We start from the raw sequence: 18,649 nt of genomic DNA, 5'->3' as shown, positions 1-18,649 counted from the left end.
ATCTGTTCAGATTATACTGACACTTTACATGTAGATAAAATATTCTGGGAGATGACAGTCCAGGAATTAGTCTGGAGTAGACCATGCCAGCCTTTGCCAACCTGGTCTCTCATGAATGGCTCACAGAAGCCAAGGTTCATTCAAACACCACGATTCAGGCCAGTCCCCTAAAATAAGCTTTGATTAGCTGTTTTAATGAACAAAATTGGCCAAACCAAGGCAGTTTGCAAGTTGACTTTCACGTGGATGTGTTTACTGCTTATATAAACTGGGGAGCTGGATTTTAAAGTATGATGAGACCACAGCCATCTTCTCTCTCATATTTGCTTTTGAGACTAGAGGTTACAGAATCCAAATATTATGATTTGAGTGTAATCGATAAAGGAATAATGTAAGTCGCTCTTGTACACAAGCATTATGATAATTAAGGGGAAATGAACTGTACTGTAAGTCCTGAAAACCAGTATAGTATGTTGTGATTGGAGAGGGGCAGCACGTTTACATAACTATAGTTATATTTCTATTCACTAAATACACCATTATTCATATAATGCATAGTCATTAACTATTCTGCTGTGGAAGTTTTGCATAACTTTTTTGCACAGTATTTGTTTGTCTTGTCCATAGCTAAGTAGTTTTCTACGTATTGCACAGGTATGTCCAAGTGACAAAAAAATTGGCTGAAAATCTATTGATAATAATTTACAGTAAGGGCGCGTGTCGGCTGGTAACGATGTTGAGCAATGGTGTTTCGTATAAGAGTATATTGATGCAGAGTAGTTAATAAATAAAACAAGAACAAAAACATGCGTCTGTCTGCTCTATCATAATGCAAACCTGCCGCCTTCACCTTTATGTTTCTCTTTCAGGAAACTGCCTGCCGACTTGATTGGCCAGACCACCACCACGTGACCTCCGCGACTGGAGTTTCCACGACAGCTGGAAGCTGTGTGATCCGGGCGCTCGTCATTTTTTGTTGACTATTTTTCTGTTCATATTTCAGTACAAACTAGTACGTTTCAGGAACATGGGAGACAAGAAGAGTCCGACAAGGTAAAGCACGGCACGAATGCGCAGACTGAGGAATGTTCTCAAAATGCATTCACTGTGAATAATTTAAGAATTTTGAGCGCAGTGTGTGTGAATGAGGTAGCCGCTACAGTGTAGCAACCATGGCGGACGGGCTGTTTCATTACAGTGTCAATGCGTAGACATCATAAATCTAGTAGGTTTCATGTCAAAACGGGGTCCGCGGTTTTTGTTTATGAACAGTTGTTGAGAGCTGTGTATATAAGTGTAGTAACCGCAACAGTAAAACCGTGTTTTTTGTTTGCTGTTTTGTTTGAAGGCCGAAAAGGCAGCCCAAGCCTTCCTCCGACGAAGGATACTGGGACTGTAGCGTTTGTACATTCAGGAACAGCGCAGAGGCTTTTAAGTGCATGATGTGTGATGTCAGGAAGGGCACATCAACACGGTAAGTGGAAACATCTATGCTTTCTATCGTATGTATTTTAGCAACATAGACGGCGTGCACTAAGCTGATGCTTTACTCCCGATTATCTCAAACGCGAAAGGTCTTGGAAGCATTATGACAGCAATTGATTATTGCAAAGATAACGTTTGCACTAACAATGTGTTAATTAAATATTGATGAACTGCAACTGGGGGCTTTTCTATAACGATACTAGGAAATCTTACGCGCGTTGTTTAGTGCTTGTGTTTTTATCTGGCGCTTGATACTGTAGAGGAAAAATATCTAATTTATGAGGGGGCTAAAATAGGTCTTATGTTGCTAACCGTTTAAGTTCTAAAGCAGTCAGTCAAAAATGGCTTGTTATGTCAGAACCAATTTCTTACATAATGAATTGCAGCCGCCCAGCGAAAAAATAAGCTGACATTTTTCATTGTGTGCATGTGTGTTTATATTGTTTCATGATGTTACGGTTTTTGGTTTTGAAATTAGTGATACCAGTACAAAGGGGGATATCACTAGGTGCTGAAACCCAGGGCTTCCCCACAACATCCTGCCAAAAATGCCACAAGGGTGAGACCATAGGGGCGAGTAAATTATTATGCTTGATACATCTCTAAAATAAATATTCATTTGTAGAATTGTCTGTTGATTTTAGGATTTGGACAAGCGACAACCAAAGCAATTCGATTTGTCCTCCAGTATTGAGAGGGAGAAAATGAGCTTTAGATAAACATTTAACCAGTTTGGTCGTTTTGAAATACCATTTATTTTAGCGCAACTAAATGTATGTAAAATATTGTTTTAAACAGATGACGTTGATAACCCATATATTTTGAAAGCCAAATGCAGTTAATTATAATCCAGTATCCATAACTTCTAATGCTTGTCATGATTAGCCTACATTTATTTAAAAACAACAGTAATCAAGAAAGCTTAGCAATACCAAAACATACAATTATGGCTGTAGTGCCAATAGTCTCCGGAGCAATAACGTAAACAGTGTGGTTTCTTTGGGCTCTCCATTTAATATATATATATATATATATATATATATATATATATATATATATATATATATATATATATATATATATATATATAATATATACTTGAACCTCCAGAAGATGAACATAACAGGATTTTCTTTAAACTGAAGGTATTTTTTTGTGTAGGTAAACTTGGTGAAATTGGTATTTTTTTATTTTATTTTTTCTAAAACATGAAGTTACATTCGCTGGAATATGCTCATATACTTTCTAGTAAAGTGAAATTGTGTGCTGCTGCTGTCTTCTGGGACCCCCCCTTGGCCCCCCTTGGAAATGAGATGTTGATCTCAATGGGTTCCCATCATAGCTAAGCTTTCAAGTTTTGTTGTGTGTGTGCTACAAAAGGAAAAGAAAGGGTTGGTATTTTTTTTATTTTTTATAAATGTGATTTTGTGAGACATTTATGGGGCATTGGAGTTTCCAGTGAAACCACATATTCTAACTTGATACATAAATTGCTGCGCTTGACCTTGGAGAATGTGCATTTGTAGTTACCACCTTTGTAAGCTATCTGTTAAGTGAACCTTGTTATCGTTCATACAGCTCAGAGGTTCAGAAAGAGGAACAGGTTTGATATAAACAAGGATCTGCTCGGCAGCTGAAGTGTACTGCTTTCACTGTATGACAAGACGTGCACAGAGGTGTAGGAGCAAACCACTAGCCCACTTAACAGGGTTGGTTTCAAAAGTGGTGTGCAAGTCTACTGGTGTATTGATCTTAAGCCTCAAAAGGTCATGAGTCTTAATTCCGTTACTGAAGATGGACTGTGAATTCAGCTAAGTTATTAATCAGGTTCCGTGATCTTTATCACACAGAGCAGGGGAACAACTTTATTTAGTGAGTGTATGACCTCCAGGGAAAGGAGAAGACAAGAGTAAATTATAGCTGCTCCTTCACCATCAGTCTTAAACACCATTTTGATCAACAGAATGCCTTGGCAGCCACTGGTCATTCCAGAGGGGCATTGAGGCCAGCTATTAAAACTGTTGCATCTATATTTAGAAATATTATTTGCCCTTCTTGTGATCTAAAGGAAGAAACAGTGTAAAGCTTACTACATTTATAGAATGTAAAACAAATACCTTTATACATAAAGATTTTTGTAATATTTCTTGTAGAGAAATTTGATATAGTGCCAGTGTATTTGCAAGGAGCCTGATTTTTTTTATTTATTTATTTTATTTATTTATTTTTAAACCCTTCGTCAGAGTACAAATGCACCCCAGCAAGTTTAAAATGATTCTCATGACTTTTAGAAGATCACGGGTGTCTTTGCATGCAGCGCAAGACTTTGGGTTGTTGCGTAATTTACTCTCCAATTTAAACACTGTGCGTAAACTGTTTTCTGGTGAGTACAATGCAACATTTCCTTGAAGTCACAAGTACATCCAATAAATAGAGTACATACTTTAATGCTAACTTGGTACAAAAAACATGGTCTTATTTAGTCCTGCCTTAATCATATTACAGTCTGAGAAGTTGCTACTCTTGGTGTAGTTAGCAACTGCATTCACAGAATCTCCTCCCACTAGTACTAGGCTGTTAGTTGTGTTTCTTTTCTCAGTCTCTTGTGCTCGCCCTTTCCAAGTCGACAGACACATTCCCTAATTTCTTTTTTTTTTTAAACTATACCGATACTGCACTAATGCAGATAAAGAAATGATAATATTGTATTCCTTAATTGATCATCTTACTATAGCAATGTAAAGCATCCCAACTGTCTCCTCCAAACACAAATTATTATATTTACCTTCCAAAAATTAGGTTGACAGATAGGTAAACTGGTAGGTTAGGTTGAGGGGGACTAAAACGGCTCCTAGAAATTGTGAAGATCAATAATCCAGTCGCTTATTCATCAGACACAAACAAGAGAGTGCATTCAACCATACATTTTGATGATTATTATTTTTTTCTTTTTATTTATTTATTTGAAAACTCAGACTTATTGGTCATGTGTTTCTGGAAATTCCCAGGCTGCCTACAATTAGCTGTCGTGGTATTTGTATGACCCATTCTCTAGCTACCACTTGCTATATATTAATAATTGACCATTGAGATGCCTGGAACCAATGAAGTTCAAGAAGCTTGATAACATGCAAACTCAAGCTGCGCAGCAAAATTGTGTTGCGTATTCTTTATGCATTAAATTTAAATATCATGCGTAATTTAATATTTTTTTCAATGTGTAAAACACCCAGTACACAGCTTATCTGGAGCACTGCTGACATGTGATTAAACCAAGAACATCCTTGTCCGACTTGGGAAACTGGAGAAATCCTTCTTCAAAGTGTGTGTTGATTAAAAGTATGGTGACGGTCCTGATAAGATAGGAGGGCTATTTTTGTTTTTTTGCACATACAAAGTAGGGGGATAGTGACAAATAGAAAAAAAAACTATTTCAAAGGACTATATGGGGGATGACTCATGACTGTTGGTCTGGTAAAGAGGGGGAGGGGTGCACGTCGACGTATAGTTTTTAAACATGTTGGTTTTGTTCGCTCCAAATCAACTTTTATTGAAAAGACAGTGTCTGTGTTTTGTACTGAGCCCAGTTAATGTACCTTCATGTTGAGATGTTTGATTCTTCGTTATTTATATTTATTTATTGTTTATTTGTTTGAAATGTATAAAATATATTTTTTTTGTAGTGTTTTTTTTTTGATATACAGTAAGGAGCAAGCGACACATCCCAAAAGTAGACAAATCAAAATCTAAAACAAAATGGTTTAATAGATTAATTAAAAAAAATATTTGGTGAAAAAAGGCACTTTACAGAGCATTTAAAAGGGACCAAGAACAAAGTACACAAAAAGAGTACTTGAAACTGCAAGCGCAAGTCAGAAAGGAAGTTAGAAAGGCCAAGAGAGAGATAGAAATGATCACTGCAAAGGGGGCTAAAACCAATTCCAAAAAGTTTTTCCAGTATTATAACAGCAAAAGAACATTCAAAGAGGAAGTAAAATGTCTAAGAGATACAAATGGCAACATCATAAATGAAGAGAAAAAAATAGCAAATATATTAAATGATTACTTTTCACAAGTTTTTACAAAGAATGATACAGACAACATGCCCCACATGTTCCAAACCAGTTTTAAATAACTTTAGCATAACAGGGAGAAAGAAGTGTTAAAGGGACTAGGAACTCTTAAAATAAACAAATCCCCTGGGCCGGATGATATTCTCCCAATAGTACTCCAAGAAATGAAAGAAGTTATTTACAAACCGCAAACCAAGATCATGCAACAGTCGCTTGACACGGGTTGTACCGACAGACTGGAGAATTGCAAACGTAATACAGATCCACAAAAAGGGAGACAAAACCGAACAGACCAATAAACCTGACTTATATGTGAAGTTATGGAAACTATAATAAGATCCAAAATGGAAAATTACCTACACTGCTGTGCAAAAGTCTTAGACATTTTGCACATTGGGGTGTGTGTGTTATATTACCATAGAATCAACATGCTTTAATACTACCATAGAATCAACCAACCCACAGAATGTCACGTCACGCTGTTGAGAACCACTGGGTAAATGTGATGGATTACAAATGTCTTCATTTAGGCAATGTGGGGAAGCTATAAAAAAGGCCAAGAAAATGCGTGGATATATAGTGAAAAGTGTTGAATTTAAATCAAGGGAAGTAATGCTAAAACTTTACAACGCATTAGTAAAACCTCATCTAGAATACTGTGTTCAGTTCTGGTCACCTCACTGCAAAAAGGATATTGCTGCTCTAGAAAGAGTGCAAAGAAGAGCGACCCGATTTATTCCTGGTTTAAAAGGCATGTAATATGCAGACAGGCTTAAAGAATGTAATCTATTCAGTCTTGAACAAAGAAGACTACTCAGTGATCTAATTCAAGCATTCAAAATTCTAAAAAGTATTGACAATGTCGACCCAGGGGACTTTTTCGACCTGAAAAAAGAAACAAGGACCAGGGGTCACAAATGGAGATAGGTAAAGGGAACCTCTTTACAGAAGTGCACGATACACTGTAAAATAAGTCTCTTTACTGTCTTTCTGCCTTGAAGGGTCCCATTTTAATAATTGACCTGAATTTAATAAATGACTTTGATCTGCCACTGTTTGGGTAAATTAAATAGACTCCGTGGTATTCATGTTTGGTACACAGCTGTAGTCTATGATTCCCGCAGTCAACAGCAGACCGGTTAGTGCTGGTCATGGGTATTTCTACATATACTATTTATATTACCTTAAGTAATAGTTATATTAGGGTTAACTTGACTGTTGTCTAATGCTGTTGTAGTAAGTGAGGTAAAAAAAAGTTGCACTTCCATTTTTTACTTTTATGATCAGATCTATACATTTCATAAATACATTAGCCAACACACACACACACACACACACACACACACACACACACATTCATTAAAATACAAGTAAGTTTCCATATTCAGAATTATATATTTGCCAATTATACAGAACAATGTTAAAAGAATTGGCTATATTTTGTGATTAAAAATAGACAAACAGTGTTGTCCACGGTACAGTTATAATACAATAATCACTTTAGCTGCAAATTGTGTATTAAGTTTTCTTAAAAGCAAATTTTCTGGTCCATGACCCCCTGCATATTTGGATCTCACATTATGGTTGATGGAAATCCCTAGACAATGGGTTGGTGCTTTTAGAAAAAATGTCAGAGCCCTGTAGGATTCAGACATTTCTAATTACTGTAATATGCTTGTATTTCATTTCATATTTCATTGGGGAATAAGTAGAAACTTCCCCTGATTTTCCAAGACCATTTAATTTATTACACTGAGCAGTGGATGAGTCATACATCTAAACCACAGTTCAACACCACACTGGCCAAACTACTGTACATACGTCATGCTTTAGTTTGCAATAAAGTACTTGAAGTCGTAGCATTAGTGTGATTAATACTGTCTGTTTAAAAAAAAAAAAAAAAAAAAAAGTTGAAGTAAATCTACATCTGCTCTTCTTAATACATGGATGGATGTATTCTATATGCTATCCAAACTACTGACACCATAACCTGAATTTTAAAAAAAATTATACTCTTGTTGCTTTATTATTCTATTGACCCTGATTTTTAATTTTGAGTTTTATAATTAAAGAAGTCTGTAGGGACTGCTCCATTACCCAATCGGAGTCCAGAATTGGGGGTTTCAGTAATGAAAATAACACCGAATTTAATATGGACCATTTCAATTAAAGGTAAATGTTGCATGAAAAGCACAGCAGATTATGTTCTTAATAAGAAAAAAAGAAGCATTTCTCCTGTTTTTTTGAGAGAAGATTTAGTGGGGTGGGGGGTGGGGGAGGATATACTACTTTTTTCAGTTATAGTATTTGTATAATCACAATTTATGACTCATAGAAAATTATTTTTATGTTACATTATACCACTGAAAGAACTGAAATTTACAATTACATTTGATCCTTTTGACAGTGAAAGTTATTTGCAAGGAAAATAATATTGTGTTAAGCCCATGTCATAGAAACTATGGCTTGCTTGAGATTCTCATGAACTCTCTCTATTAACATTGAAACATAATTCACAAAGAGTGTAATTTTATTTCTAAAGTTTATACTGACAACCTCTGAACTGTGGGTACATGGAGTTCTGTCTGTATGTCTAAATGTTGTTTGGGATATCGGGGGGGTACTGGATGTGTCGCATATTACATAAACCTAGTGTCTGGGTATACGGGGTGATTCAGAAAGTAGGTTTTACCACATCAATGCACCATATACTGATACCGTTGTTTCTGCTCTTCCTTGTGTCGCCTTGGTGAACACTTTGGAGGATATGGTTCAGCTCTACAATAACCCTGACTACCATCCCTAATAATACAGCCCCTGAAAAAACACATTCTGTCTCCTATACATGCTGTTCTCCCTGGTATACGGACCAGCTGCGCTCTATGACAGCAGCTTGCCGTGGGCTTGAGCTTAAGTGGAGGGACTCTGGGTTAACTGTGCACTTTCAGGTCTGGAAACAACACCTGTATGAATATAGGGATGCTATTGCCCCAGCCAGCTCCACTTATTTTTCTAGACTTATTGGGAATGCCCATGGTAACCTGAGGTTTTTGTTTTCCCACTGTAAGTCACTTGTTAGAGCCAAACCGCTTGTCTACATTATCAGGTTCTCAAAGTCTATGTAATAATTTTTTAGAATTTTTCGTCGTCAAGATTGTAAACATTACACGTCAACTTCCAGTTTTTGACAGACACACCAATTATTTCGTTTTACCTGGCCTGATCCCTTTGTTTGTTTTGCCCAGGTTACCTCCTTAAGCCTGACTGAATTGATTCCAAAAATTCAACCCACTACTTGCTTGTTAGACCCCATTCCTACTTTTCTAGTTCGTTCCTGCTTTTTGGCTCCATGCCTGTTGGTGACTAACATCATCAAAAAGTCTTTGAGCTCTGGAGTTGTGCCTTCAGCATTTAAAATCGCTGCAGTCATACCAGTGCTGAAAAAACAAACCAAGTCACTGATAATTTGTGTAATTATAGGCCTATATCAGATTTGCCTTTTTTGTTTAAAATTCTGGAACGTGTTGGGGCACAACAATTGAATAATGGTACCGTAAACCATAACATTTTACTTGCTTGGTTAGAGAGCCTATTTGGCATTTCTGGCACTGTCCTTAGTTGGTTTAGCTTTTATTTTTCTGGGTGGGTTTAGGTCCGTTACTGGGTCGGTTTCCTCAGGGCTTGCCCAGGGCTCCATATTGGGGTCTCTTCTATTTAGTGTATATATATATATATTCCCATTTGGTCAAATTCTTAGACATCATGGTGTGAATTTCCATCTCTATGCTGATGATTTACTTGCAAACTAAACCTAACATTGAAGTGGCTGTTTGCGTGCTTAATAATTGTATAACTGATATTAAACTTTGGATGCAACAAACATTTTTTGCAATTGAACTATGATAAGACTGAGGTCATATTACCAGGTTCTCCACACCAACTGTGTAAATCTAACCGCGACATGGCTATCGATGGTGTACAGAATGAGTTTTGCTCTAAAATGAAAAATTTGGGGGTCATTTTTTGACCCTAGCTTAACTTTTGAGCCTCCTGTATGGAATATCACCAAGATGTCCTTTTTTCATTTTAGGAATATTGCACGTCTACGCCCTGTTCTCTCTGTGCCTGCTGCAGAGAAACTGGTCTATGCCTTTGTCTCGTCCAGACTTGACTACTGTAATGCACTGCGTGCTGGGGTTACCAAGAACACCCTAAACAAATTGCAGTATGTTCAAAACTCAGCAGCCAGGGTTTTGACTAGGTCTCGATCTAGTGAATATATTACCCACTGATGTTGGACTCTTGTGTCCCCTTGACCAGATTATGAACTGTGGGTGATCGGGCCTTCTGTTCCTATGCCCCTAGGTTGTGGAATGCCCTTCCCAAAAAAATTAGGGACTCTTGCCTTAACTTATTTGTTTAAACTGGCTTTTTTTTAGATTTTGTGTTTTAATACTTTTTATTATTGTTTATTTTTATTTTGTGTTCTTGCGTACAGCGCTTTGTGATCACTTGTATGAAAGGCGCTTTATAAAATGAAGATTATTGTTGTTATTATTATATCTCACAAATGTTAGGGCATAGGAAGGTGAAATTGCATACGGTTGTTAAGGGAACCATGGGGATGCAAATGCCACAGTTACTTGTCACGAGGGGGGTGTCACTGTGGTTACTGCCATGTATTTCCATACTACAGTACTGTGGGTATAAATAGTCCTGTCACTCGCAAGGCAGCTCAGTCAAGCAACATGAAGTTGACAAGTGTGCAGAGAGGTGAACTGGTCAAGTTTTTTTTTTTTTTTTTTTTAAAGCAAAGGAAACAATGCCGAGGCAGCTCTCGGGGAATACCATAGAGTGCATAACATTCGCAACGGGCCGTGCTTAAAAGCTGCTGTTCACAAGTTCATCAAAAAATTTGAGGAAACAGGTTAGACTTGTGATAAGCCTCGTAGCGGCAGGCCACCCACACCAACCGAAGTTGTCGCTGAGATCAGCCATGCCGTAGCAGAACAGCTCAGCACAAGCGCACGTGCTGTCGCTTTCTGCCTGGATTTGCCCAATTCAACTGTTCGTAAGGCTCTTCGTTCAACTCTGCAGATGTATCCATACAGATTGGATCATGCTCAAGCATTGGAGGAGACGGATTTCTTAATATGGGCATCATTCAATAAAACAAATAACCAGCCATGTTTGCTTTCCTATAGCCAATATTGACGACACAATCTTATTTACTTTTGGTACATATGTGTATTCTATTATGGGCATCATCCAATAACAGACTAAGACAGCCACATTTGCTTTAACCTCTTCTAACATTGAGATACTTGTAACATGTGTTTTGCAAGCTCCTCATATTTCTGTACAGTAATGAAAATAAAAATCCAGAAGGGGCAGAAAATTTGAATAATTCTTCAATAAACTAATATTGATCCTGTCAGTTCCAATTGACCTGAAAGAGCAGTAACATTTGTTGCTTGCTTGAATAAGGGTTAGTAGATATTTTGCCATTTTAAAATGCATTTTGTAATGTCATATTTAGTAGTGCTAAGAAGCATAATAATGTTATTTAAATGTATATTCAGTTGCAGGATGCCACTCATTTGACACAAATGCTTCTATAAATACTTCCGGTAAGCAGTGACCTGTGTTTCTGACACTTTAGCATTAACCAGAAGGATGGAGCAGAAAATGGGGTACTGGGGCTGCAGACACTGTCATGAGATTATTGTTAGTTTACCCTGAAAAAATACTGTACTTTGTTTCTTTTTGTATAAGACATAAAAAAAAATATTCAAAGAAATTCACCTGTATTTTAGTATGAATTGGCTTGAAATATAAAATGGCTAAATTAGAATGGAAGCGCTATATTAAATAGTCCTGTTGTATTTTAAAAATACAGTATTCTGTTATTTCCCTATCTGACTAACACAAAAACGAACACGTGAAGGACTTGTGTAATTTACTGTCAACATGGCTTTAAAGTGAATTAACTTCATGAATGATGCTACATAACACAGTGCTCCGTTTCATGTAAAAGCAAGCCTTTTGTCTTGGGGGTGCATTAAATGCTACACCGAGAGGTTAAGAAATGTATGAAGATGAGATGACAACAAAAATACACAGGAATATCATGCACAGGTGTTGTTCTGACATTAAGACTTGGCAGGGGGGTGGAGAATCTTTTGTTTAACAAGAACAAACGTTAGATGGCGGTGAAAATGATGCTGTGTTTACATTAAATTCTAGGCTTTTCTACACTATTTGTACTTCATTTACAATGACATTGCCAGCTGTGGCATCATAAGTAATATGTACTGTAGGTTATTTCTATGTCAGGGTTGAATTTGTGTTTTCACATCTAATTTTTAAGCGTCACATAAATAAAATGTAAAAAGAAAAACCCACCACATGTTACACTTATTTTGTTTCAGGTTTATAGATGAGTTGTTCAAAAGTAATTTCTGGCATGTAAGGACCAACATTTTCTTTGACCTACAATTTGTGGAAACAGTAACCTGATTAATCTAGGCTGATATCTGTAAACTGGTTTAGCTAAAGAAAAAAAAAAAAAAAACACATCCTTTTCTGTCAATTTGTCGTATATAAATTAGCTTCTCTCTTTATTGATCTACTGTGTGTAACACCATATTAACAATTGGTCTCCATACTCTGAACCACTTGTCTTTTTTATTAATGCACATGTTGGCTTTTACATAATGCAAAGTTTTAAAGCAAAATGAATATATAATACAGAAATAAGAGAACAGAAAAAAAAAAAATCTGCACTGACTGCTGTGTTAACACTGGTTTGGCGCAGTACATTAACCAAAGGACATTTATGCTGTTCATTATTAATGTAGAAGATTAGTGGCTTTAAATAACCTTCATATGTCCATGAACTTTATATTTAATAAGGCAAGCCATTTGTATTGGTTGATGGTTATACTATTGAACACTTGAGGCATGTCTGTTAGACACATTTACATGCATTTGCTACTTGGTGTCTTACTGACCTTATAGAATGCATGGTTTCTCAACAGCAGGAAAGTATTTGACGCTGAAAAAAAAGATAATCTGCATTGTAGAACACTGACAGTTTTAATATCGGCCTTTCTAAATGTCTAATTTTTTTACTTCAAATATGAGGGATAAGTTAAATGACCTTGAGAAACCTCGCACACTCTATTAGCCTATATGTTTGTTTATACAATGCGTGCTAGTACACTTTACTACATAAGCAATGTTATTTTTGATTGTGATGTCAGAATATTTGAGTGTCTGATACATATTATTTAAGAGGTCCAGGTGACGGAAAATGAGTTGGTTTTTTTAATTATCAAAGCATAAACAACAATCAAGTAAGACATTACATAGTGGAATCCCTTTAACCATTAACATGCCATTCATTCATTAGAAAGATTTGAGGTTTGCCAGAACATACAGAGGTAATGTCTTCAGGACAGTGCCACAGTAATGCTCTACATTCTAATATGCGAGTAACTACATATACTTTTTTTCTGCATGTGTTTTTAGTCTGTAATTTTGAAACGGCATAGAAGAGAGTTTTGGTGGTGGCTCTGTAGGAGGCCTGTAGGGCTCACCTGTTTAATGCGAAATGGGACTGTGTGCATTAAGGGAATGATTTGATTAAGAGTCCATCCTGGGGGGATCTAAATACTGTATGTTCAAACCATGGCAGGAAAAAAACAGATGGATTTTTTAGTAGTGCAGTTTACACTAATGGGTTTGTATAAATTACATTTTGATGCACACCAGCATAATCATTAGGATAAGTCATCTTGGAATGCAAAACCAGAATTTAATATATATATATATATATATATATATATATATATATATATATATATATATATATATATATATATATATATATATATATATATATATATATATATATAATGTTTGTATATATATATATATATATAATGTTTGTACCCACGTGAAATTTTGAGGTGTTCTTTTTATTTTATTCCTACCTGATGTAAAAATTACTGTAGAATTGTTTTTGTCCCATCCCTGTATGTGGGGAGCATTATTGTTGGGTGATTTGGGCAGCTCAAGAAACCTCTTTTAATATTATTCTTTTTGTGCACTTGCTACACTCCGCTCTGATCAGTCTTTGTTTAGTTTTTTTCTGATTTTGATGTATGATTAAATATTTTAACACGCATATATATAATATATATTACAGTACAGTACCGTGATCTTAGTACACTTTTATTAGTCACTGTAGTTTTAGGAACTGTCTAGCATTGATGCACAATTTTTTTTTTATTTTCTTTTTAGTTTTGCATTGATAAAATGACATTGGGTGAATTTTTTTGTGTGGGGGGGATGGGGGGTGTTGCCTGAATTATGTTTTCTTTGTATTCAATCACAAAAAAACTTTCTCCCATAACAAATCATTCTAGGCGGCCAGCACTCCGTATAGAGAAAATTGAAGATTCAAGAAGGCGAGGCGTCCCATCACTACGAGGGGGGTAGGTGGGTTTGTTTACATTGGGAAACGCAAACTTAGGCCCTGTCATTGGAGTAACATGAACAAGGAAGGGAAGGTGGGACCATGGCTAAAAGAAATACTTAAATGCCAATAGAACGTCGCAGCAGGAGTGTATCGGCTATGTTTTGTCAATTTCGCTATTTCAAAATGTTATTTCAATAAACTTTCTTTAATGATTAGGCAAATCATTGAAGAAACATTAAGTCGTTGTTCTGACCAAACCAAGTCAATTTATAGTTGGGTTTCTTACCATCCTAGTCCTGCTAATATATACAGACGTGCTCAAATTTGTTGGTACCCTTACAGCTCATTGAAATAATGCTTCATTCCTCCTGAAAAGTGATGAAATTAAAAGCTATTTTATCATGTATACTTGCATGCCTTTGGTATGTCATAGAATAAAGCAAAGAAGCTGTGAAAAGAGATGAATTATTGCTTATTCTACAAAGATATTCTAAAATGGCCTGGACACATTTGTTGGTACCCCTTAGAAAAGATAATAAATAATTGGATTATAGTGATATTTCAAACTAATTAGTTTCTTTAATTAGTATCACACATGTCTCCAATCTTGTAATCAGTCATTCAGCCTATTTAAATGGAGAAAAGTAGTAACTGTGCTGTTTGGTATCATTGTGTGCACCACACTGAACATGGACCAGAGAAAGCAAAGGAGAGAGTTGTCTGAGGAGATCAGAAAGAAAATAATAGACAAGCATGGTAAAGGTAAAGGCTACAAGACCATCTCCAAGCAGCTTGATGTTCCTGTGACAACAGTTGCAAATATTATTAAGAAGTTTAAGGTCCATGGAACTGTAGCCAACCTCCCTGGGATTGGCCGCAAGAGGAAAATCGACCCCAGAGTGAACAGAAGGATAGTGCGAATGGTAGAAAAAGACCCAAGGATAACTGCCAAAGAGATACAAGCTGAACTCCAAGGTGAAGGTACGTCAGTTTCTGATCGCACCATCCGTCGCTTTTTCAGCAAAATGGGCTCCATGGAAGAAGACCCAGGAGGACTCCACTTTTGAAAGAAAAACATAAAAAAGCCAGACTGGAATTTGCTAAAATGCATATTGACAAGCCACAATCCTTCTGGGAGAATGTCCTTTGGACAGATGAGTCAAAACTGGAGCTTTTTGGCAAGTCACATCAGCTCTATGTTCACAGACGAAAAAATGAAGCTTTCAAAGAAAAGAACACCATACCTACAGTGAAACATGGAGGAGGCTCGGTTATGTTTTGGGGCTGCTTTGCTGCGCCCGGCACAGGGTGCCTTGAATCTGTGCAGGGCACAATGAAATCTCAAGACTATCAAGGCATTCTGGAGCGAAACGTACTGCCCAGTGTCAGAAAGCTCTGTATCAGTCGCAGGTCATGGGTCCTCCAACAGGATAATGACCTAAAACACACAGCTAAAAGCACCCAAGAATGGATAAGAACAAAACATTGGACTATTCTGAAGTGGCCTTCTATGAGTCCTGATCTGAATCCTATCGAACATCTATGGAAAGAGCTGAAACTTGCAGTCTGGAGAAGGCACCCATCAAACCTGAGACAGCTGGAGCAGTTTGCTCAGGAAGAGTGGGCCAAACTACCTGTTAACAGGTGCAGAAGTCTCATTGAGAGCTACAGAAAACGTTTGATTGCAGTGATTGCCTCTAAAGGTTGTGCAACAAAATATTAGGTTAGTGGTCCCATCATTTTTGTCCATGCCATTTTCATTTGTTTTCTTATTTACAATATTATGTTGAATAAAAAATCAAAAGCAAAGTCTGATTTCTATTAAATATGGAATAAACAATGGTGGATGCCAATTACTTTTGTCAGTTTCAAGTTATTTCAGAGAAAATTGTGCATTCTTCTTTTTTTGTGGAGGGGTACCAACAAATTTGAGCACGTCTGTGTGTATATATATATATATATATATATATATATATATATATATATAAAATGTATAATGTGTGTGTGTGTGTCTATATATGTATGTATGTATGTATGTGTGTGTGCATGCATATAAAGACCATATATGTAAGTTGACCATTACTTGGCAATGTGGGAACCTCCAGTTTTTGGGGTCCCTAAAAAATTAATTAATGTGACATACAAGGCTTGATAATAACATTTGTATGATCAGGAAAGATAAGAGGTTTAGTTAAACTTCAGAATCAAACTGTGTCATTTGGAATCGCTGAAGTAAAAATAATAAAATACAATTTTAAAAAATACAAAAAAAGAAATATGTAACCGTTGCAAGTTTATTTCTTTTAAACAAATGTTCTTGAATGAGCTCCCAGATTAATGCAGTCCACATTACATTAATAACATACAAAATGCAATACTGAAGGCTGCCAGGCTTCAAATAAGTGGCTGCTCCGTTCTGGAGTCTCCACTGCAGAGAAATACGTTCTGTAATTGGACACTAATCCTTGCACCAATCAGAAAACATCTCGTCTGCAAAAACAGTACGATATAGCGGTTTGCCAAGTATTTTGCAACTATAGTGGACATTACTACGTTGTTGTGTTTATTTTATTTTATTTTTTTTTTTTTTTAAAGCCATCAGAATAATAATGTATAATGTGAATATTCCATTGTGCTCAATTGTAGAAACTGAATCACATGGTTATGTTCTAAATACTTGATTTTTCTGGTGAGTCATGTCTTTCATAGTGCTTCTTCCAGACAAAATGGAAACAAAATAACATTTGTATATTCATAGATTTGTCCAGTCTTGAGCTATCATACACGTGTCACCCTGAAGTGTATGAATCATTCGTGTGCCACTGTTACTGGTGCCAGATATTGGCTGGTGTTTAACAAATCATATGGAGGTGATTAATTTCAAACTCTTTTATTCAGGAAGGCAAAAAGAAGATGTCCTGTGGCCAGCTGTTTAAATTAAATGCTACACAACCAGTGATATCAAGGATATTGTTACTGATATCAGCATTCTTTTGTTGATATCAATAGTGTGTCAGGAGTCTGTTGTAGAGCTCCCTGTTTTAACTAACAGGTTTTTTTGTTTTGTTTTTTTTCAGGAAACCTCGTCCAGTTTCCCAGTTGGTTGCACAGCAAGTAACCCAGCAGTTTGCTTCTCCCACACAACCAAAGAAAGAGAAAAAAGACAAAGCAGAAAAGGAAAAAAATGAAAAGGAAACTACAGTCAAAAAGAACAGTCACAAGAAAACAAGGTAATTCTAACTGTAATAACACTAATAACAGTTTGGGTCTTAATAAAATGTGTTTCTGGTTTAGGTCAGTTTCCGACAGCAAATTGTGACAGCTTTTGTTTTTAAGTAAATGTTCCCTCTTATAACCAGTAACAGGCTTCATTTGATTACCCACAACCTCATTTGAAGTAGGTTGGGAAGTGGCCTGGTATACGTAACTTCCCTGTTTTCTGTGTCTGGCCCTAAACTCTCACTTTTCTGCTCGCTGCAGCACAGTTGAAAAGCTGACGTTAGTGTTTGGTGTGTCTAACAATCTGCCTGTTTCCTTTTTGCTGATTTAGGCCAAGATTAAAAAATGTGGATAGAAGCAGTGCACAACACTTGGAAGTCACAGTAGGAGACCTGACTGTTATTATCACAGACTTTAAGGAGAAAACAAAGTCCACGCCTACTTCCAGTGCAACATCTGCTGATCAGCACAGTCAAAGTGGCTCCAGTTCTGACAACACGGAAAGAGGAATGTCAAGGTCATCTTCACCTCGGGGAGAAGGATCATTAGTCAATGGAGAGTCCCACTAAACCTCATACCACCCCGTTTCTTTAGTCAGTTTGGAACGAACAAATATCTTAAGCCAAGATATACCACAAGTCAAAATTTCAGCCCAGAATACACCACACATTCATGACATGCAGGCATTGTTGGTGCACATTGAAGAAGTCTTCCGGAATGTTTCACACACCGATGACTTTTACAATTCTCAAATAAACTGCCAATTTTGAGTGCACTTGAAAAGTTAATAAATAATGTATTCCACCCTTGCTATACATACATTCAAACTAAAAAAAAATCTGTCCTATGTACCCAAAGGTACAACCGTTAGTGTCATGTAAATGTGGTAGTATTTTACATCGATTTCAGTGTTATAATGTCAATATAAACTTTCAGTCTCTTGCTTTCTATCAGTTTCCAACCTGGACTGTTATGGCATGAAATAGGTACAAGTTTGCAGAAAACAAGTCAGACTGCCTAATATGCATTACAAGAGAAAAATGTGAAGCAGCTTACTGTAAGTATACAGTGACGTTGATAGACCTGATTAACTGTTGTAACAACAGAGCCTTTTCTCAATGGTTAAATGCACCTGCTGGTACTTGGTGTGGCTGAATGGGGAAAATGTTCTTTAATTAAGAAAAAAAATATTTGTATACGTTTTTGCCAATGTTTTGCAGCACATGTTATTTTAATAGAACACATCACTCTGTTAATTTGCTGGTTTTACCAAACAGTGCTGTTTATATGTATATGAACATCTTGCGTAATAATAACATGGTTTTACTGTCAGAACAAAAGTTTGTAAGTAAAAGAATGAACTGATAAATCCATTGTTTAGAAATGA

General features: G+C 36.4%; 1 protein-coding gene across 2 annotated transcripts; it reads left to right on the top strand.

The window, feature by feature from the left end:
- Positions 1–874: 874 nt before the first annotated feature.
- Positions 875–18,649, top strand: LOC117416216 (YY1-associated factor 2). 2 transcript variants are annotated; one of them, XM_059027497.1, is made up of 5 exons: positions 877–1,053; positions 1,349–1,474; positions 13,991–14,059; positions 17,121–17,273; positions 17,594–18,649. In XM_059027497.1, exons 1-5 carry the CDS (start codon positions 1,028–1,030, stop codon positions 17,829–17,831), a joined length of 612 nt encoding a protein of 203 aa, XP_058883480.1. In that variant the 5' UTR covers positions 877–1,027; the 3' UTR covers positions 17,832–18,649. The 2 variants fall into 2 exon arrangements, with proteins under 2 accessions (XP_033883192.1, XP_058883480.1); XM_034027301.3 differs by lacking the exon at positions 13,991–14,059 and having other exon boundaries at positions 875–1,053.

This window comes from Acipenser ruthenus, chromosome 7 (assembly GCF_902713425.1).
Source record: "Acipenser ruthenus chromosome 7, fAciRut3.2 maternal haplotype, whole genome shotgun sequence".
Classification (NCBI taxonomy): domain Eukaryota; kingdom Metazoa; phylum Chordata; class Actinopteri; order Acipenseriformes; family Acipenseridae; genus Acipenser; species Acipenser ruthenus.
The sequence above is the reverse complement of the archived record's forward strand: the minus strand, read 5'-3'. Positions and strand labels throughout refer to the sequence as shown.

Bases quoted from the DNA above. Each gene is read 5' to 3' on its own strand.
- LOC117416216 (XM_059027497.1), top strand. From the start codon at position 1,028: ATGGGAGACAAGAAGAGTCCGACAAG. The intron at 1,054-1,348 runs GTAAAGCACGGC...TTTTGTTTGAAG, and splicing joins GACAAGAAGAGTCCGACAAG to GCCGAAAAGGCAGCCCAAGC. The intron at 14,060-17,120 runs GTAGGTGGGTTT...GTTTTTTTTCAG, and splicing joins GTCCCATCACTACGAGGGGG to GAAACCTCGTCCAGTTTCCC.